The sequence below is a fragment of the Patella vulgata genome, chromosome 3 (genome assembly GCF_932274485.2).
Source record: "Patella vulgata chromosome 3, xgPatVulg1.2, whole genome shotgun sequence".
Classification (NCBI taxonomy): Eukaryota; Metazoa; Mollusca; class Gastropoda; family Patellidae; genus Patella; species Patella vulgata.
This window is the reverse complement of record NC_065881.2, coordinates 28,071,364-28,088,641: the sequence shown is the minus strand read 5'-3', so window position 1 is coordinate 28,088,641 and position 17,278 is coordinate 28,071,364. Positions and strand designations below refer to the sequence as shown.

Genomic DNA, 17,278 nt, shown 5'->3' with positions numbered 1-17,278 from the left:
TCCCAGTATCTGGAAATTTTTTAGAAGGTGCACACTTCTCATATCTATCATATTATAAAAGATGAAAATGCTGCTAATTCGAGAACAATGATATTTCGATAAAATATGGGCAGTTTTATTATAGAAAACAGCTTTTGGTGTGCGGGGGTGGTTGTCAGTTCTTGCATATATTTATGGGGTTGGTTCTGGTACAAGCTTGCAGTGTGAACCAAATGAAATTTAATGTCCCACTATTCTGTAACAACCCTGCTAATGAAGACAGATTAATATAAACCTCTTTTTAATAAATGTTTCTGGTACAAGCATAATGAATTTTAATACATAGACACTGAGTGTTAAAATATAACAAAGGCATAGTTTCATATACATTTTTTTTTTTTACTTACTTCACATGTAACTGAACAGTATAATAAATAAATCCTTTTGAACTATAATCATGTTTTAGTAGCAGTGAAAAGCTTGATTTCCATGCTTTTTAAACAATATAAATGATTTGACATACAGAAGTTGGTACTTTGTACATGAAAGACAGGATTGAAAGACTTGTATAAAACATAATATAGCTAACAGTGTTGACAATAATCAATAGCAAATATAAAATCATCTCTTTGTATTCACATATCCTCAGTTTCTTAATGTTATCGAATTAAAATATTACCATTATGCAATTCAACTAATTCAGAGGTAATGTTCATCAGCTGAGTAGGATAAAACAGTCACAGCAAAACAAATAAAATAATTAAAAGCTCTGTTGAATTGATGGGAATGTAAAGCACCAGTAATATACAACAATTACACAGGCACCTGAAAATAGAATTACACAATATACATCTAAGAGGGCTCAAAAAAAGACATAATTTTTCTATAACATGTTAAAGCAAGCACATTGCTTTTCAACATTCTCCTAAAATTCATTCCTCCAACTGAAAGTACATTCCCATTACACAATGATTTGACTAGAAAGTGCTAACTAAATACAACCTCTGTATTAAAGATAACTTTCGCTTCTGGAGCTTATTAGACCGGAGGCTCAGCGCGCGGGGGTGGGGTCCATAAAATGGGCACAAAACCAGACCCAACTTTTCTACAGTTAAATTTTGCGTAGAATACGATACCGAGTGGTAATCAGTCCGCTGTTGGGGCGTTTGAGATATTCGGGGTCAAAGGTCAAATGAGTTCATTTGTACTGAAAGTGAATGCGCAGTCATTCTTGTATTATGAAAAGAAGCTGAAAATGATCGAAAGTAATCACACTTTCAATAAAACTGCAAACTTGCTAAATTCACTGTAGGTCAAAAGGTGAAATTTACCGTTTATGCACTTAGGCCTGCGGCCAAAATTTCTAGCGTGAAGTTCTGCTACATGGTCCTCACAAATAAACAAACTATACATTATTGGAAAGCTAATAACACCAGGAACACAAATCCAGAGAGTTCCAAGCAAAAAGTCTGCACTAACTTGATTTAGGGCCAGATGAAAATTGTGATAATTGTCAAGTAAATGCTATATTTATACAAATAATTGTGAGGTTGACATAAAATTAAATATTGACGAAAACACCCGATGCCTTCATCCTATGCAAGGAATATGCTGTTGGTTAAATTTGATTTAAAGCAAAATGCAGAAAACATAATGGACAGGGAAACATATAGAATGTCGGAAATCCATTTATGGTAAAAGGAGTTATCTCCCTTTATAGAAAACATTGATAATTATTGATAACAGTAACCGGATTTATAGGGCCTATATAAGTTCAACCTTATTTTCAGATAGGATTTAAGGCTAAAGGTCTAACAAATATTTAACCTGAAACATAGCATCTACAGATATTTAGTTTTCTCACTAAAATAGATATGGCCAAAACTAAATAATACTGTAATGGGAGTGACAATATTGTAATGAAGAGGAAAAATACCAAATGGAGTTTAATGTCTTACTGTTCTGTACCAAGCCTTATAATGAAGATGGGCGTACGTCATACATTATTGTTTGGGGGGTGGGGGTGGGGCATTGTACGTGTACAACTAGTATGCAAGTGTCATCATCAGTGTGCAAGGGAGTTACGGTGACTCAGTAAAGGGCTGGCTCATTTACCGGGCGGCCCATGCAGGGTTTGATCCTAGTCCGGCGTGTTTTCCCCTTGTCCGTGTCTCACTAATCAGAAGGTCCGGGGGTTTGATCCCTGTGTTGACCTAGACAGTTCCCCAAACTTTCCAGCGTTGTTTCCCCTGGTCAGTGATGCAGTAAATGTGTGTGTGTGTGTGGGGGCAGCGTCTAGTTATTCGGATGGAAAATAAAACTGAGGTACCGTGGACAATGATTCCTTCAGAAAATTTTGGGGACAAATTTTTCAGGCAAATAGGCCCAGCCCCCCCCCCCCCAACCGAGATTAGCCCCCTACACCTATGTAGCCCCTTACCTGTTGTTCACGCCGATTCAGTTTGTTGAATCAAATATTGTTTAAACTATTGTTTTCCCTCCCATCCGAACGACTGGACATTGTTCTTCCATCCCACTCCTATCCTGTACCACTGACAGGGTAAAACCGCACCGGGGTTATCTTGTACATGTACATATCTAATCTGTGTAAGTGTAGTAAATGTGAAAATGAAACAAAAAGACTATTAAAGAAACCGAACTTTATATACATGTAGTGACAGTGATGATAATGACCAACTTGGATGACATTTAAAAAGAAGAGTAACTGCGTAATTTGGATTTCCAATAATTGATTTACTTCAATAAATAATTTTTGTCTTAAATCTTTATTTGTTAGCAAATTACACAATTATAAATACAGTTTTAGTTTAAATGTTTGTAATTCGGCCTTAAGTTAAATACCTGAACTAGAGGTTTACAACTACCTATAGTAAAAATAACGTAGGGTCTAATTGAAAGTGTATGTTAGTGTGGGTTTATGTTTTAGTGGAAAAAATCATGTGGTTTTAATGCGATTTACAAAACTACGGACATAGTCTGGTCTCCATTACTTCATAGACATATTGCTCAACCAATGTCAAACATATCTCCTTGCTCATCAGACTAGGCACTCCGCCCATAATTTTTGGGTAAACAGCCGCTCACCAACCCTTGCAGTCCCCTGTGACCCCATTAACGATATAAAAATTGGGCTTGTGTGCTCACACATGGTTTTGTTGTGGGTCATACAGCATCCGCAGTCAACACGCATCTGCAGTACTGTTACAAATTGCAGACATTTGACAGAAAGGGAGACAACTCTCTATTACCATTAATGGATTTCCAAAATTCTGTATGTTCCATTAACCATTGTGTTTTCTGCATTTTGGTTTAAATCAAAATTTAGCCAATATCATATTCTTTGCATAGGATGAAGGCATCGGACGTTTTCGTCAATATTTAATTTTATTTCAACTTCACAATTAATAGTTTAAATATAGCATTCACTTGACAATTATCACAATTTTCATCTGGCCCTAAATCCAGTTAGTGCAGACATTTTGCTTGGATTTGTGTTCCTGGTGTTATAAGCTTTCCAAAAATGTATAGTTTCTTTATTTGGGAGGACCATGTTGCGGAATTGTGTTTCTAAGCAAGCTAGAAATTTTGGCTGCAGGCCTAACTAGGAAGATTTAAAGTAATAAAATGTCAACATAAACTATAAAAACTAAAGCGAAACCTGTTCTAATAATAGGAACATTTAAAATTTAACTTTAATTTGGAACGTCAAAAATGATCTTGCATAACAGAACCAACACACTTTGAAACCTGTTTCAAAAATACGTAAAAACTGTCAAATTGAAATCTCTCTGATTTATTTTCACAACGATTGTTATACATAATGATACTAGTTATCTGAAAAACAATTGAATAGTTCCAGTGTTGGACGCCAGTCTGCAGGCCGCGTGGATTTCCGAGAATCCCAGTCTAGGAAAACCGACGTTAATCTGTGACGGGAAAACACGACGTATCTGAGGACAAGATTAAAAGTTTGCAAATGAGTTTTTATGAATTTTACCGGAACATGGACGCAGATAAAACCGACGGATGCATTCTACATAGTAGTTCACAGGATATACATGTATGTCCTATTGGTAAATGTTAGCGGGGAAATGTTTGGCAGGCTTTGTGACGCGGCCTGCAGGCTGGATTTCAGCCATGAAACTATTCAATTGTTTTTTTCAGACAACTAATATTATGTATAGCATTCGTTGTAAAACTAATTCGGAGAAATTTTGTTTGAACAGTTTTTATGTATTTTTGAAACAGGTTCCAAAGCGTTTTGGTTCTGTTATGCAAGATCATTTTCAACGTTCCAAAGTAAAAATTTGGTGCTAAGATCACCTCAAGATAAAATTTAAATGTTCCTATTTTTAATTAGAACAGGTTTTTGCTTTAGTTTTTATATTTTACTCTGGCATTTATGACTTTAAATCTTCTTAGTGCTCTGGGGTCACAAAGAACAAAGGTGAAATTAGCAAGTTTACATTTTTATTGAAAGTGTGATTACTTTTGATCATTTTCAGCTTATTTTCATGATACAAGAATGACTGCGCATTCACTTTCAGTGTAAATGAACTCATTTGACCTTTGACCCGGAATATCTTGAAAACGCCCTAACGGCGGACTGATTACCACACGGCATCGTATTCTACGCAAAATTTTTTTCTAGTAAAGTTAGGTCTGGTTTGGTGCCCATTTGATGGACACCCCCCGCACTGAGCCTCCAGACTATATGGACCCCAGCACATTTCAATGTGGGCGTATAATCAGTGGCTGCTAAGCAGGATACGCCCACATTTTGCAAGAGATGGGTAGAGAACAAGCTAAAAACAAACACGATTTTTTGTACAATCAGGGGCAATAATCCAGAAAGTTTTGTCCTAAAATGTGCAAATATCAAAAGGGACTGAGATCTTTGGGATATAAAGATATGGTTTAAGTTTCATTGGATAAAAATTGTGACCTCTAGAGGGTCCATAACCTTCGTATTACACACTTCTACACGATTTGTGTACAAAGAGCGACCAGTTTGTCGGGCAGTTTCATTTTGATTTTCCCAAAATTCGAAGTCAACCTTCATTATGGATGAATAATGATGTATTGTCGCATATTTGTACTTTTTTCGGTAATGAAACATTTATAATACACTCAAATCTGATTAAGAGTAACAACTCATGAAGTAATTATCAGAAAACCATTAGAATTTGTTTGGTTTTTTATAAACTTCAGCCCCATGCTAACGTTTAGTATATGAAACTTTTAATATCATGTATTTAGTTGTTCAAGTCATAAAGATAGGTTGCCAGACAACAAAACATACGCCCACAGCATCTAAATCGTCCGAGCAGTCAACAAGGGTTGTCACATATTTATTCTTTTGTAGGTAATTAGGGGAATTTAATAGACAATTTCATATAGATGACATTATAATTTCCGTTGTTTGAAGGTTCATGAGGTTCTAAAATCTAAAACAAGGGCCGTAACTCTGGAAGCAATCTATAGAAATTGTTCAAATTCGACAGGCTTTTTTCGTTTTAATAATTCAAATAATGCATATGAATTTCATACAGATCGGATGATAACTTTTGTTGTTCGAAAGTTCACAAAGTTCAACAAACTAAATCAAGGGCCATAACTCTAGACGTAATTGATGGAAATTGCTGACATTCAATAGGCTTGTTTGTCTTCATTTCACTAATTTAAGTGATAACTGAAACTCAATAGGCTTGTTCGTTTTACTAATTTAAATGATACATATAAATTTCATACAGATTGGATAATAACTTTTGTCGTTAGGGCATTTACAAGGTACAACAAAGTGAAACAAGGGCCATAACTCACGACGTAATTAACGGAAATTGCTGAAATTCAATAGGCTACTTCATTTCACTAATTTAAATGATGCATATCAATTTCAAACAGATCGGATGATAAATGTTGTCATTAGAGCATTCACAAGATTCAACAAAGTGAAACAAGGGCCATAACTCTAGATGTAATTAACAGAAATTCAATAGGCTTCTTTGTTTTACTAATTTAAATGATGCATATAAATTTCATACAGATCGGTTGATAACTTTTGTCGTTAGAGCGTTCACAAGGTGCAACAAAGTGAAACAAGGGCCATAACTCCAGAAGAAATTGCTGAAATTCAAAAGGCTTCTTCATTTCACTAATTTAAATGATGCATATAAATTTCATACAGATCAGTTGATAACTTTTGTTGTTAGAGCGTTCACAAGGTGCAACAAAGTGAAACAAGGGCCATAACTCCAGAAGAAATTAACAGAAGTGATTGAAATTAAATAGGCTTCTTCATCTCACTAATGCAAACAACATATATCAAATTCAAAACAATCGGTTGATAAATGTAGTCTGTAGAGTGTTCACAATAAATTGTGGACGATGGACGGACGGACGGACGGGGGCGACAGCAATATACGACCTAATTTCCATGTGGGCGTATAAAAATTCATTGAAAATCAATATACTTGTTCGTCTCAACTTCTCAAGACCTTAAACTCTGTATCAAATCTAAAGTCAATCGGAAGATAACTTTAGCCTCTAGAGTGTCACAAGACTTTTCAAAGTGATCAAGGGCCATAACTTTGACAGTAATCTGAATTCGTTGAAAATCAATAAGATTCTTCGTCTCATGACCTTAAACACTGTGTATAAATTTAAAGTCAATCGGATATTAACTTTGGCCTCTAGAGCAACAACAAGATTTTTCAAAGTAATCAAGGGACATAACTCTGGCAGTAATTATCGGAAATCACTGAAAATCAATAGGATTCTTCGTCTTATGACCTTAAACACTGTTTATAAATTTAAAGTCAAGCGGATATTAACTTTAGCCTCTAGAGCGTCCACAATCCGAACTGCTGGGGGCGACAATATATGACCACATTTCAATGTGGGCGTATAAAGAGCGATTTTTCGTACAATCAGGGGCCATAATTCAGGAAGTTACAATCCCATATGCGCAAATATTGAAAAGAACCAAGATCTTTGGGTTATAAACTTACATTTCGAGATTCAACAAAATCGGATAAAAATTGTGACCTCTATAGGGTCCGCAACCTTGATATACCATATTTTTACACTATTTGAGAACGAAGGGCGGCCATTTTGTCTGTCAGTTTTAGGCTGATTTTCACGAAATTCGAACTTAGCCGTCCTTAGAGTGTAACAGTGATATAATAATACGTTTTTTTAAATCAGATAAAAATTATGACCTCTATAGGGTCCACAAGCTAAAAACGCGATTTTTCGTACAATAAGGGGCCATAATTCAGGAAGTTACAATCCCATATGCGCAAATATTGAAAAGAACCAAGATCTTTGGGTTATAAACTTACATTTCGAGATTCAACAAAATCGGATAAAAATTGTGACCTCTATAGGGTCCGCAACCTTGATATACCATATTTTTACACTATTTGAGAACGAAGGGCGGCCATTTTGTCTGTCAGTTTTGGGCTGATTTTCACGAAATTCGAACTTAGCCGTCCTTAGAGTGTAACAGTGATATAATAATACGTTTTTTTAAATCAGATAAAAATTATGACCTCTATAGGGTCCACAAGCTAAAAACGCGATTTTTCGTACAATAAGGGGCCATAATTCAGGAAGTTACTGTACGATATGCGCGAATATAGAAAGGAACCAAGATCTTTGGGTTATAAACTTATATTTCAAGTTTCATCAAAATCAGAAGAAAATTATGAGCTCTATAGGGTCCACAATTGAAATTCAATAGGCTTCATCGTTTCACTAATTGAAATCATGCATATACAGGCCACGAAATTTCAAATTTTGGCGTAACCAGAAAAATGGTTGCGAGTTTATGCTCTGCGTAACTATTTTCTTTGATCACGTCAGATGACCATTGCGTAACCAATTGGTTACATAAAATGGTTGCGCTGTTTTCATGTTTTATCCAGATTTAAATAGTGCTATTATTCATTTCCACTTGCAGTGAATGTATTTTTTAAAGAAATAACTTGACTAATTTATATTCTTTTATATTTAATATTATATTTTGAGGTTAAGTGTTTATGACTTAAATCCCACGGTGTCCCCATTTAAAAAATAAAACGACATACATATGGGTCATTGGTAAAACAGCATGGCTATAGTGAAAACTGAAAGGAACATGTGTAGTAAATTCTTTCGAAATATAGCCGACATGTTAAATAGTCAAACTCATTTCTCATTTTGGGTTTGAAAATCGAAAGGTACGCTTTCAGATATTTATGGCATAACTGTAAAGAATTAGGGGTGAGGGGCATTTTTAAATCAAACTGCTTGCAACTGGTCAATAGCCTAGTGGTGTCAAAATACGTGATCTGTCAAAGTACCGGTAAGATGGAGAAATGAAATGCCAAGAATGAATGAATGGAGTTTGTGCTATAATACAAATAATTTAGACCTGTGTCACAAGTCATCCTGTATAAAAATTGATCAAATGTGAATAAATCTGTTAATGAAATTTGTTAACGTAACCGATATTTCAATTTGCGTAACCAGGAAATCGGTCGCATGTTTTTTAGATGGCGAGACCGCACGTAACCGATGGGTATCGTTCGCGTGAAATTGCGTGGCCTGCATATAAATTTCACAAAGATCAGGTGATAACTTTTGCTGTTAGATCATTCACAAGGTTCAATAAAGTGAAACAAGGGCTATAACTCTAGACGTAATAAACGAAAGTTGCTGAAATTCAATAGGCTTCTTCGTTTCACCAATCTAAATAATGCATATAAATGTCACAAAGATTGGATGTTAACTTTTGGCATTAGAGCACTCACAAGGTTCAACAAAGGCCATAACTCTTAGACGTTATGAACGGAAATTATTGAAATTAAATAGGCTTCTTCATCTCACTAATGTAAACAACATATATCAATTTTAAAACAATTGGATGATAACTTTGGGCGTTAGAGCGTTCACAAGAAATTGTGGATGATGGACAGACATCATAAATCATTTACTCTGTACTTCTGTCCAGTTTAAAGCTGACCATTCAATTTTGATAATGAGTGTCCAATTTACAAGTGTTTAATATGTCCGTCAATTTTGGGCCATTTTCACGAAATTCGAACTCAGCCATCCTTAGTGTGTAACGGTGATATAATAAAACGTTTTTTAATCGGATAAAAATTATGACCTCTATAGGGTCCACAAGTTAAAAACGTTATTTTTTGTACAATCAGGGGCCATAATTCAGGAAGTTACGATCTGATATGCGCGAATATCGAAAGGAACCGAGATCCTTGGGTTATAAACTTATATTTCAAGTTTCAACAAAATCGGATAAAAATTGTGACCTCTGTAGGGTCCACAATCTTGATATACCATATTTTTACGCTATTTGAGAACGAACGGCGGCCATTTTGTCTGTCAATTTTGGGCTGATTTTCAAATTCGAACTCAGTCGCCCTTAGGGTGTAACGGTGATGTTATAATACGTTTTTTTTTAAATCGGATAAAAATTATGACCTCTATAGGGTCCACAAGCTAAAAACGCGATTTTTCGTACAATCAGGGGCCATAATTCAGGAAGTTACAGTCCGATATGCGCGGTTCGAAAGGAACAGAGATCTTTGGGTTATAACCTTACATATCAAGTTTCAACAAAATCAGATAAAAATTGTGACCTCTATAGGGTCCACAAGCTTAAAACGTGATTTTTTGTACAAACAGGGGTCATAATCCATGAAGTTTCGATCCGATACATGCCAATATCGAGAGCAGCCGAGATCTTTTGGAGATAAACCTATATTTCAAGTTTCGTCAAAATCGGGTAGGAATTGTGACCTGTAGAGTGTCCACAAACAAATTGTGGATGGACGGACGGACAGGGGCGACGACAATATACGTCCACATGAAAATGTGGGCATATAAAAATAAATCATGTTGATGTTGAGTAAAATAGGCCTTATCCAAAAAAGAGCGTGGCACTTTGACATTTTCAAATGGCAATATTGGTGTCATTATAAAATATGTGATAGAGCTCGTTAAATACATCCCAAATATAATTTTAACACAGAGATCATTGTTACAGGAGATGTGTAATAAGCATGTGAAGAAACGGGAAGTGACGTCAAACATGACAAACACGAGCTGTCCCTCTATATAACTGGCTGAAGTAACAAGCGATAACAAATGATCAAATTTAATTTCACCGATAATTCAGTTGAAGATGAAAAGTTGTTATATGAGACGATGAGAGGATATCTGACAATTCAAAAAAAAAAGATTTGGCTGTCAGTAGATAAAAGATAACGAACAAATTAGAAAAAGTCTGTGCATTACCATGTTTTTATTAGGAACAGAATGAAAGATAGGTTGCCAGGCAACGAAACATACGCCCACAGCAGCTATATCGTCCAGGCAGTCAACAAGAGTTGTTGCAATTTAATTTTTTCGGTAATGAAACTTTTATAATACATTAAAATCTGATTAAGAGTAACAACTCATGAAGTAATTATCAGAAAACCATTAGAATTTGTTTGGTTTTTATAAAGTTCTGCCCCATGCTAACGTTTAGTATACAAAACTTTTAACATCATGGATTTAGCTGTTCAAGTCAAAAAGATTCATTGAAAATCAAAAAACTTGTTCGTCTCAAGACCTTAAACTCTGTGTATCAATCTGAAATCAATCGGATGATAACTTTAGCCTCTAGAGCGTCACAAGATTTTTCAAAGTGATCATGGGCCATAACTCTGGCAGTAATTATCGGATATAACTGAAAATCAATAGGCTTCTTCGTCTCATGACCTCAAACACAGTGTATAAATTTAAAGTCAATCGGATATTAACTTTAGCCTCTAAAGCGTCCACAAGATTTTTCAGAGTGATCAAGGGACATAACTGACAGTAATTATTGGAAATCGCTGAAAATCAATAGGCTTCTTTGTCTCATGACCTTAAATGCTGGGTATAAATTTAAAGTCAATCGGATATTAACTTTAGCCTCTAAGAGTGTCACAAGATTTTTCAAAGTGATCAAGGGCCATAACTCTGGCAGTAATTATCGGAAATCGTCGAAAATCAATAGGTTTCTTCGTCTCATGACCTTAAACATTGTGTATAAATTTAGTCAATCGGATATTAACGTTAGCCTCTAAGAGTGTCACAAGATTTTTCAAAGTGATCAAGGGCCATAACTTTGGCAGTAATTATCGGAAATCGTCGAAAATCAATAGGTTTCTTCGTCTCATGACCTTAAACATTGTGTATAAATTTAGTCAATCGGATATTAACTTTAGCCTCTAGAGCATCCACAAGATTTTTCAATGTGATCAAGGGACATAACTCTGGCAGTAATTATTGGATATTGCTGAAAATCAATAGGCTTCTTCGTCTCATGACCTTAAACACTGTGTATAAATTTAAAGTCAATCGGCTATTAACTTTGACCTCTAGAGCGTCAACAAGATTTTTCAGTGATCAAGGGCCATAACTCTGGCAGTAATTACCCAAAATTGCTGAAAATCAATAGGCGTCTTCGTCTCATGACCTTAAACACTGTATCAATTTAAAGTCAATCGGATATTAACTTTAGCCTCTAGAGCGTCCACATGATTTTTTCAAAGTGATCAAGGGCCATAACTCTGGCAGTAGTTATCGGAAATCGCTGAAAATCAATAGGCTTCTCTGTCTCATGACCTTAAACACTGTGTATAAATTTAAAGTCAATCGGATATTAACTTTGACCTCTAGAGCGTCCACAAAATTTTTTGAAGTGATCAAGGACCAAGGGCAGTATTTATCGAAAATCGTTGAAAAATCAATAGGATTCTTCATCTCATGACCTTAAACACTGAGTATAAATTTAAAGTCAATCGGATATTAACTTTAGCCTATAGAGCGTCCACAAGCAATTGTGGACGCCGGCCGGCCGGGGGCGAAAACAATATACGACCACATTTCAATGTTGGCGTATAAAAACAGAAACAATTGAATGTAAATCAGTTTATATAGTCATATTACAAAATTACATGTGTTGTGACCCATTTGTGTCCATTTCTAGGTGTCAAAGAATAGCAATTTAGCTTGTTTAACATGTTTATCATGCTGATACGGAAATTTTTTAACGGTTTCATTGGAACGGAAAGTGCCATCAGTTAAATGGTAAAGGGTGTTGGGAAAACCTGTCAGAGTTCTAGCAGCTTTTTTGTTTATTATTGTGTCCTGTATATTTTAACTAACCGTTTCATGATGTGATATATCATCTGTATCTCTCGGATGGCTAGCAAAATACCGTACATCCCTATCAGCATCGGTCTGTAAACTTTGTAATGTTTGTATTAAATCTTCATGATGTGGATTAGATTGGGAAGTAAAAAATTCTGAAATATCGTTAAAAACATTTGAGAAACAGTTGCCATGCAAAATACGCCCATATTTTTCAAGTGATGGGTGGAGAAAAGGAAAAATCATAAGGGCTCATCCTATCATTGTCCCAGTGCTTCACATGAAATTTGAAGAAAACAAGTCAACAGTGAGGCTGATGTCCCTTGCCGAAATCCCCAAAATAAATAGATGACATATACTAATTAACTGGTAATTATGTTGAAGAAGAGGCGATGCTAGAATACCATTGTGAATGTTAATCTTAGCTGTACAGTCTTTTTTTTTTTTGGCAACATTCTAGCATATTATAATATTACATCTAGACTTAAACATACATTATGCAAGAGCGAAATATGCCTACTGCAGGTCTTTCTTTAGACCTCAAATGATGTCCCCCGCCGAAATCCCAAAATAAATAGATGACACATAATAATTAAACTCGCACATTTATTTTTTTCAAAAGTATCAAGCAATCAAACTGATTATCAACTATACACTAAGTTTCATCACTCTCTATCAGATAGAATCAAATTTATCTTGTCCCAAAGCATCGACCAATGAAATTGCTTAGCTTTAGCTCGAAATGTCAATCATTGAACTCAATCAAGACATTCACCTAATGAACTTCTACATCTAGTTTACACATTCTACCTCAATTAAAAGCAGAGTTGTTATGTTCCAAAGTCTTGATCAATCAAATAGCTTATCGCTCCTTAGTCTACACAGAAAATTCTCATCATCAAACAGTCAAGGTAATGATATAATGAATCTATATTCAGAGTTTCATCACTCTCACTTAGGCCAAAAAAAAAAAAAAGGGTTCTGTTTCCTGTAACGGATAGAAAATAGGGTAGGGTCGGTAGGTAGTTTTTTTCTTTTCTTTTTTTTTTTTAAATGTTACATTGTTAGATCTAGTAGATGTACCGTAGCATAATATTCTGTGCGAAAATCTTCAATTTTATTGTATAGGTTGAGTCGGCGCCGAGGAACATGCAGCATGAATAAATTGGTGGATGGAAATGTTGGATAATTGGTTAAAATGTATCAGAGGGGCAAATGGATTTTTTAATCTTTCTATGCTAAAAAAAAATAGCGTAGGGAAGGCCATTTTGTTCAAGGGAAAGAACTCTCAATGAAAACTTAAAAAATCATTTTGTGCCACGAAATAGGTCCGTAATAAATTTATTTGTCTTGTTTTAAATACCAATCGAGCAGATCCTATCCACCTGTTTGAAATATATGTTAGCTTGTTTTTGTCAAATTGCGTGCCGTTACTTATTAAAACAAAGGTTGTGAGGATTATGGCTTTTCAGGATGTGCAGTGTTAAATCTATACGAAACCTGTAGTCTCGATTTTCACCAGTTAGCAATCTCGCGTCAACAGTATGACAGTTCTTAATAATCGTTCGCTGTACAGTACTCGCTTATTTCGTTCAACGAACGACGACATTTATATCCATTTATAGCAACAAATAATAAAGCCATTTTCACGAATCCCACGAATCCGGTAGGCTTTTAAAGAGTATTTTGAACAGTGGCTCGTTGAACAAAAAAGTTTTTTATTTCCCTTGACACTAAAAAAAAAAAATGGGTCGGTCGGGTTACCGGAAACATAACATTTTTTTTTTTTGGGCCTTAATAAAAACCAAAGTTATCGTGCCCCGAAGCATCAACCAATCAGATTGCTTATCTCTGCTTACAGTAAGCAGAAAATGTTTATAATCAAACTCCATCAAGGCATTCATCTAATGAACAGCTTCACCAAGTTTTGAACACTCTACCTGAATTAGATTATTATTATGTTCCAAAGTCTTGACGAACCAAATTGCTTTTCGCTTTGCTTACCCTGAGCAGAAAATGCCCATTATCGAACTTAGTCAAGGTATTGATGTAATGAAACTATACACCAAGTTTCATCACTCTCACTTAATTAGAACTTAAGTTATCGTGTCCCAAAGCATCAACCAATCAAATTGCTTATCTCTGCTTACCCTAAGCAGAAAATTCTCATCTTCGAACTCCATCAAGGCATTGACCTAATAAACACATGCACCAAGTTTGACCAAGTTTGACCATTCTACCTCAATTCGAAGGAGAGTTATTCAAGTTCCAAAGTCTCAGCCAATCAAATTGCTTATTGCTCAGCTTACCCTGAGCAGAGAATGCTGATTATCGAACTTAGTCAAGGTACTGATGTAATAAAACTATACACCAAATTTCATCACTCTCACTTAATTAGAACCAAAGTTATCGTGTCCCAATGCATCAACCAATCAAATTATTTATCTCTGCTTACTCTAAGAAGAAAATGCTCATCTTCGACCACCTACACCAAGTTTGAACCAGGGTTGTAAAAATCCACTAGCCCGACGCCACCAAAAATAACTTACGGGCTAGTGATCTATTTAGCCGTACTAGTCCTGGGCTAGTGCCCTTTCACCGGTTTGTGAATTAAACTATATAGTGACGATATAGATAAATAAGCTGTAAAACATCCCACATTTATTTCTCAAAATCCAAGGAAAACTCAATCATAACAATAGATTTTCTGTAGTAAAACTTAGAGCGGTATGGACATTTTTTGTACCCCTTCTATTCATTCATTCTTGACATTTCATTTCTTCATCTTGCACGTTTTGACAGATCATGTATAAACCAGTTGAAATCAGGTTGATTTAAAAACAAAAGACTCACTTATACTTTATATTAGATTAGTTCTGACATAAATATTTGAAAGCATACCTTTGTATTTGTCGTCAACTTTGACCCTATCAGCACGCAGCATGGCACTCGAGTGATAATATAAACAATTTTACTATCCTGTCTATTTTAATATTATATCAGCACATCAAACTGATTTGTTTAATTTTGAGACTCTTTATAGAGTGACCAGGTAAATAAATACGGTAAAACAATTAATTTATCAATCAGTCAAGGCTATCTTGTGCTTTGCAGTAAGTGCTAATAATAATGTTATATATACAAATCTTCGAGCGGGAATTAAAGGACGTTAATTTACCGTGATATATTATAAATGACATGTGCTATATGAAGTGTTTATATGGTCTTTAGTAAAAGAAAACATTGTTGTGGCTACCATTCCTGGTTTTGAAGGTCAGATATGATATGAAAACGAATATCGGATTGTAGTTTATTTAAATCGTTTCACCAGTGCAACCAAACTGTGACCGGTTAACCGAGTAGCGTATACATCCTAAATTATTAGGCAATCAAGCCTACGATCTTTATTAAAAACAATAGGTTGGCAGGCAACAAAACATATGCCAAAATATTGAAGATTAAATCTTGTACCTTGTCAAACTATGGACTAGTGGATATTAATGCCGGGCTGGGCTAGTGGATTCAAAATTTTTTTTACGCCCCTGGTTTGAACATTCTAACTCAATTAGAAGGAGAGTTATTGTGTCCCAAAAAGTGTGATGGACGGACGAACCCATTTTAATAGTCCCCTGGGGGCATATAAAAATGGTAATGAATATGTTCTTTTGCAAAAATAAGTGTTTTGAGTTATTTTTATATATATATATATATATATATATAATTTATAGCATGTCAGGATCACTTTCTGAAGAGTCGCCCTAAACTGCTGCCCTAGATATTGCTGTATCGTCATATTTTACTGTTTTTTCCAATCTCCATGCATATATAAGTTGATATGGTATACGAAACGAAATAAGATCTGTGTTTAAATCAGATTGAGTCTCGACCAATCAAATTGTTTATCGCTTTGCTTACCCTGAGCAGAAAATGCTCCTTATTGAACTTAGTCAAGGTACTGATGTAATGAAACTACACACCAGTTTAATCACTCTCACTTCATGAGAACTAAAGTTATTGAGTCCCAAAGCATCAACCAATCAAATTGCTGATCTTTGCTTAACCTAAGCAGAAAATGCTCATCTTTGAACTCCAAGGCATTCGCCTAATAAACACCTACACCAAGTTTGAACATTCTAGTTCGCTTAGAAGGAAAGTTACTGTGTCGTAAACAGTGTGACAGACACTTAAGGTGGGGGGGACAATTAAATCATAAATACTAACACTGACTTACCTAAAGGCACAATACACTGTGACAGAACTTTAGCAAGAGTTAACCGAACATTTGGTATTGTATCATTTCCTAGTGCCAGCAAACTTGGTAGCATATCACGGGCAAAAATTGGTGGTGGAATGGAATTTTCTTCCATTATGCAAAGGCATACTTGTGCAAAGCTGGAATAAAAAGATGATCATGGTTGGTATGATAAGCTTACACATTTTGACCCAATATAGGACTTACGAATCAGCAAACAATTTTTAATAGCATTACTTTTAAATGTTTGCATTAACTATTTCATAAAATTCATAATTATTTTTCTAAATTTTCAATTAATCTTGCAACCGTTTATTAGTATGATTTTGAAGTAGACTTGAGTTGCTTCAGGATAAAAAGAAATGAAATGGGATTTAAAGTCCTACTCTGACTGGGTTAATGAAGACGGGCATAAAGTGTTCTACGAGGGAAATTTTGCCCGGACAGCGGCGTTAAGGCCTACTGACAGGGGGGTCATTTATGTGTAAACCAATGTGTACATCCGAACAACTAGACAGCTGTCCTTGTCAAGCTCTCCCGTCCTGCACCTTTGAATTTGTCAGAGAAGTATTACCAGAACCTCAAGGAAACATGTAGGATTAGTTCATTAAATTACTGTAAATAACACTATCCAAAGGCTACATCCCAAAATAAATGGATGGCACATTAAAGATACATTCCCACAAAAGTATTTATGGGGTAGTAGAAAAATACTGAATTCCAAAAACAACAAGATGACTAGTCATCACCATCCCGCGCCCTTGAACTTGTTTGGAAGGCATAAGGAAAAACAACTTCTTGGAATATCAATGGGACTAGTCAGAAGATTCATACTCT

The 17,278-nt window shown here is 35.3% G+C and overlaps 1 protein-coding gene across 7 annotated transcripts in view; it reads right to left on the bottom strand.

Moving 5' to 3' along the window:
• Positions 1-263: 263 nt before the first annotated feature.
• LOC126816919 (serine/threonine-protein phosphatase 4 regulatory subunit 1-like) overlaps positions 264-17,278 on the bottom strand; it is a 383,736-nt gene continuing 366,721 nt past the window's right edge. For 3 of the 7 annotated variants that reach the window (XM_056099413.1, XM_056099417.1, XM_056099419.1), the window contains one exon: positions 16,549-16,581. Coding sequence is in view for 4 of the 7 variants with exons in the window: in XM_056099411.1 (XP_055955386.1) it covers positions 793-804; positions 12,205-12,344; positions 16,421-16,581 (313 nt within the window). In the remaining 3 variants the exon portion in view is untranslated. Of the gene's footprint in view, positions 805-12,204; positions 12,345-16,420; positions 16,582-17,278 lie in introns of those variants that run through there. The other 4 variants (XM_056099412.1, XM_056099416.1, XM_056099411.1 and 1 more) reach the window with 3 other exon arrangements.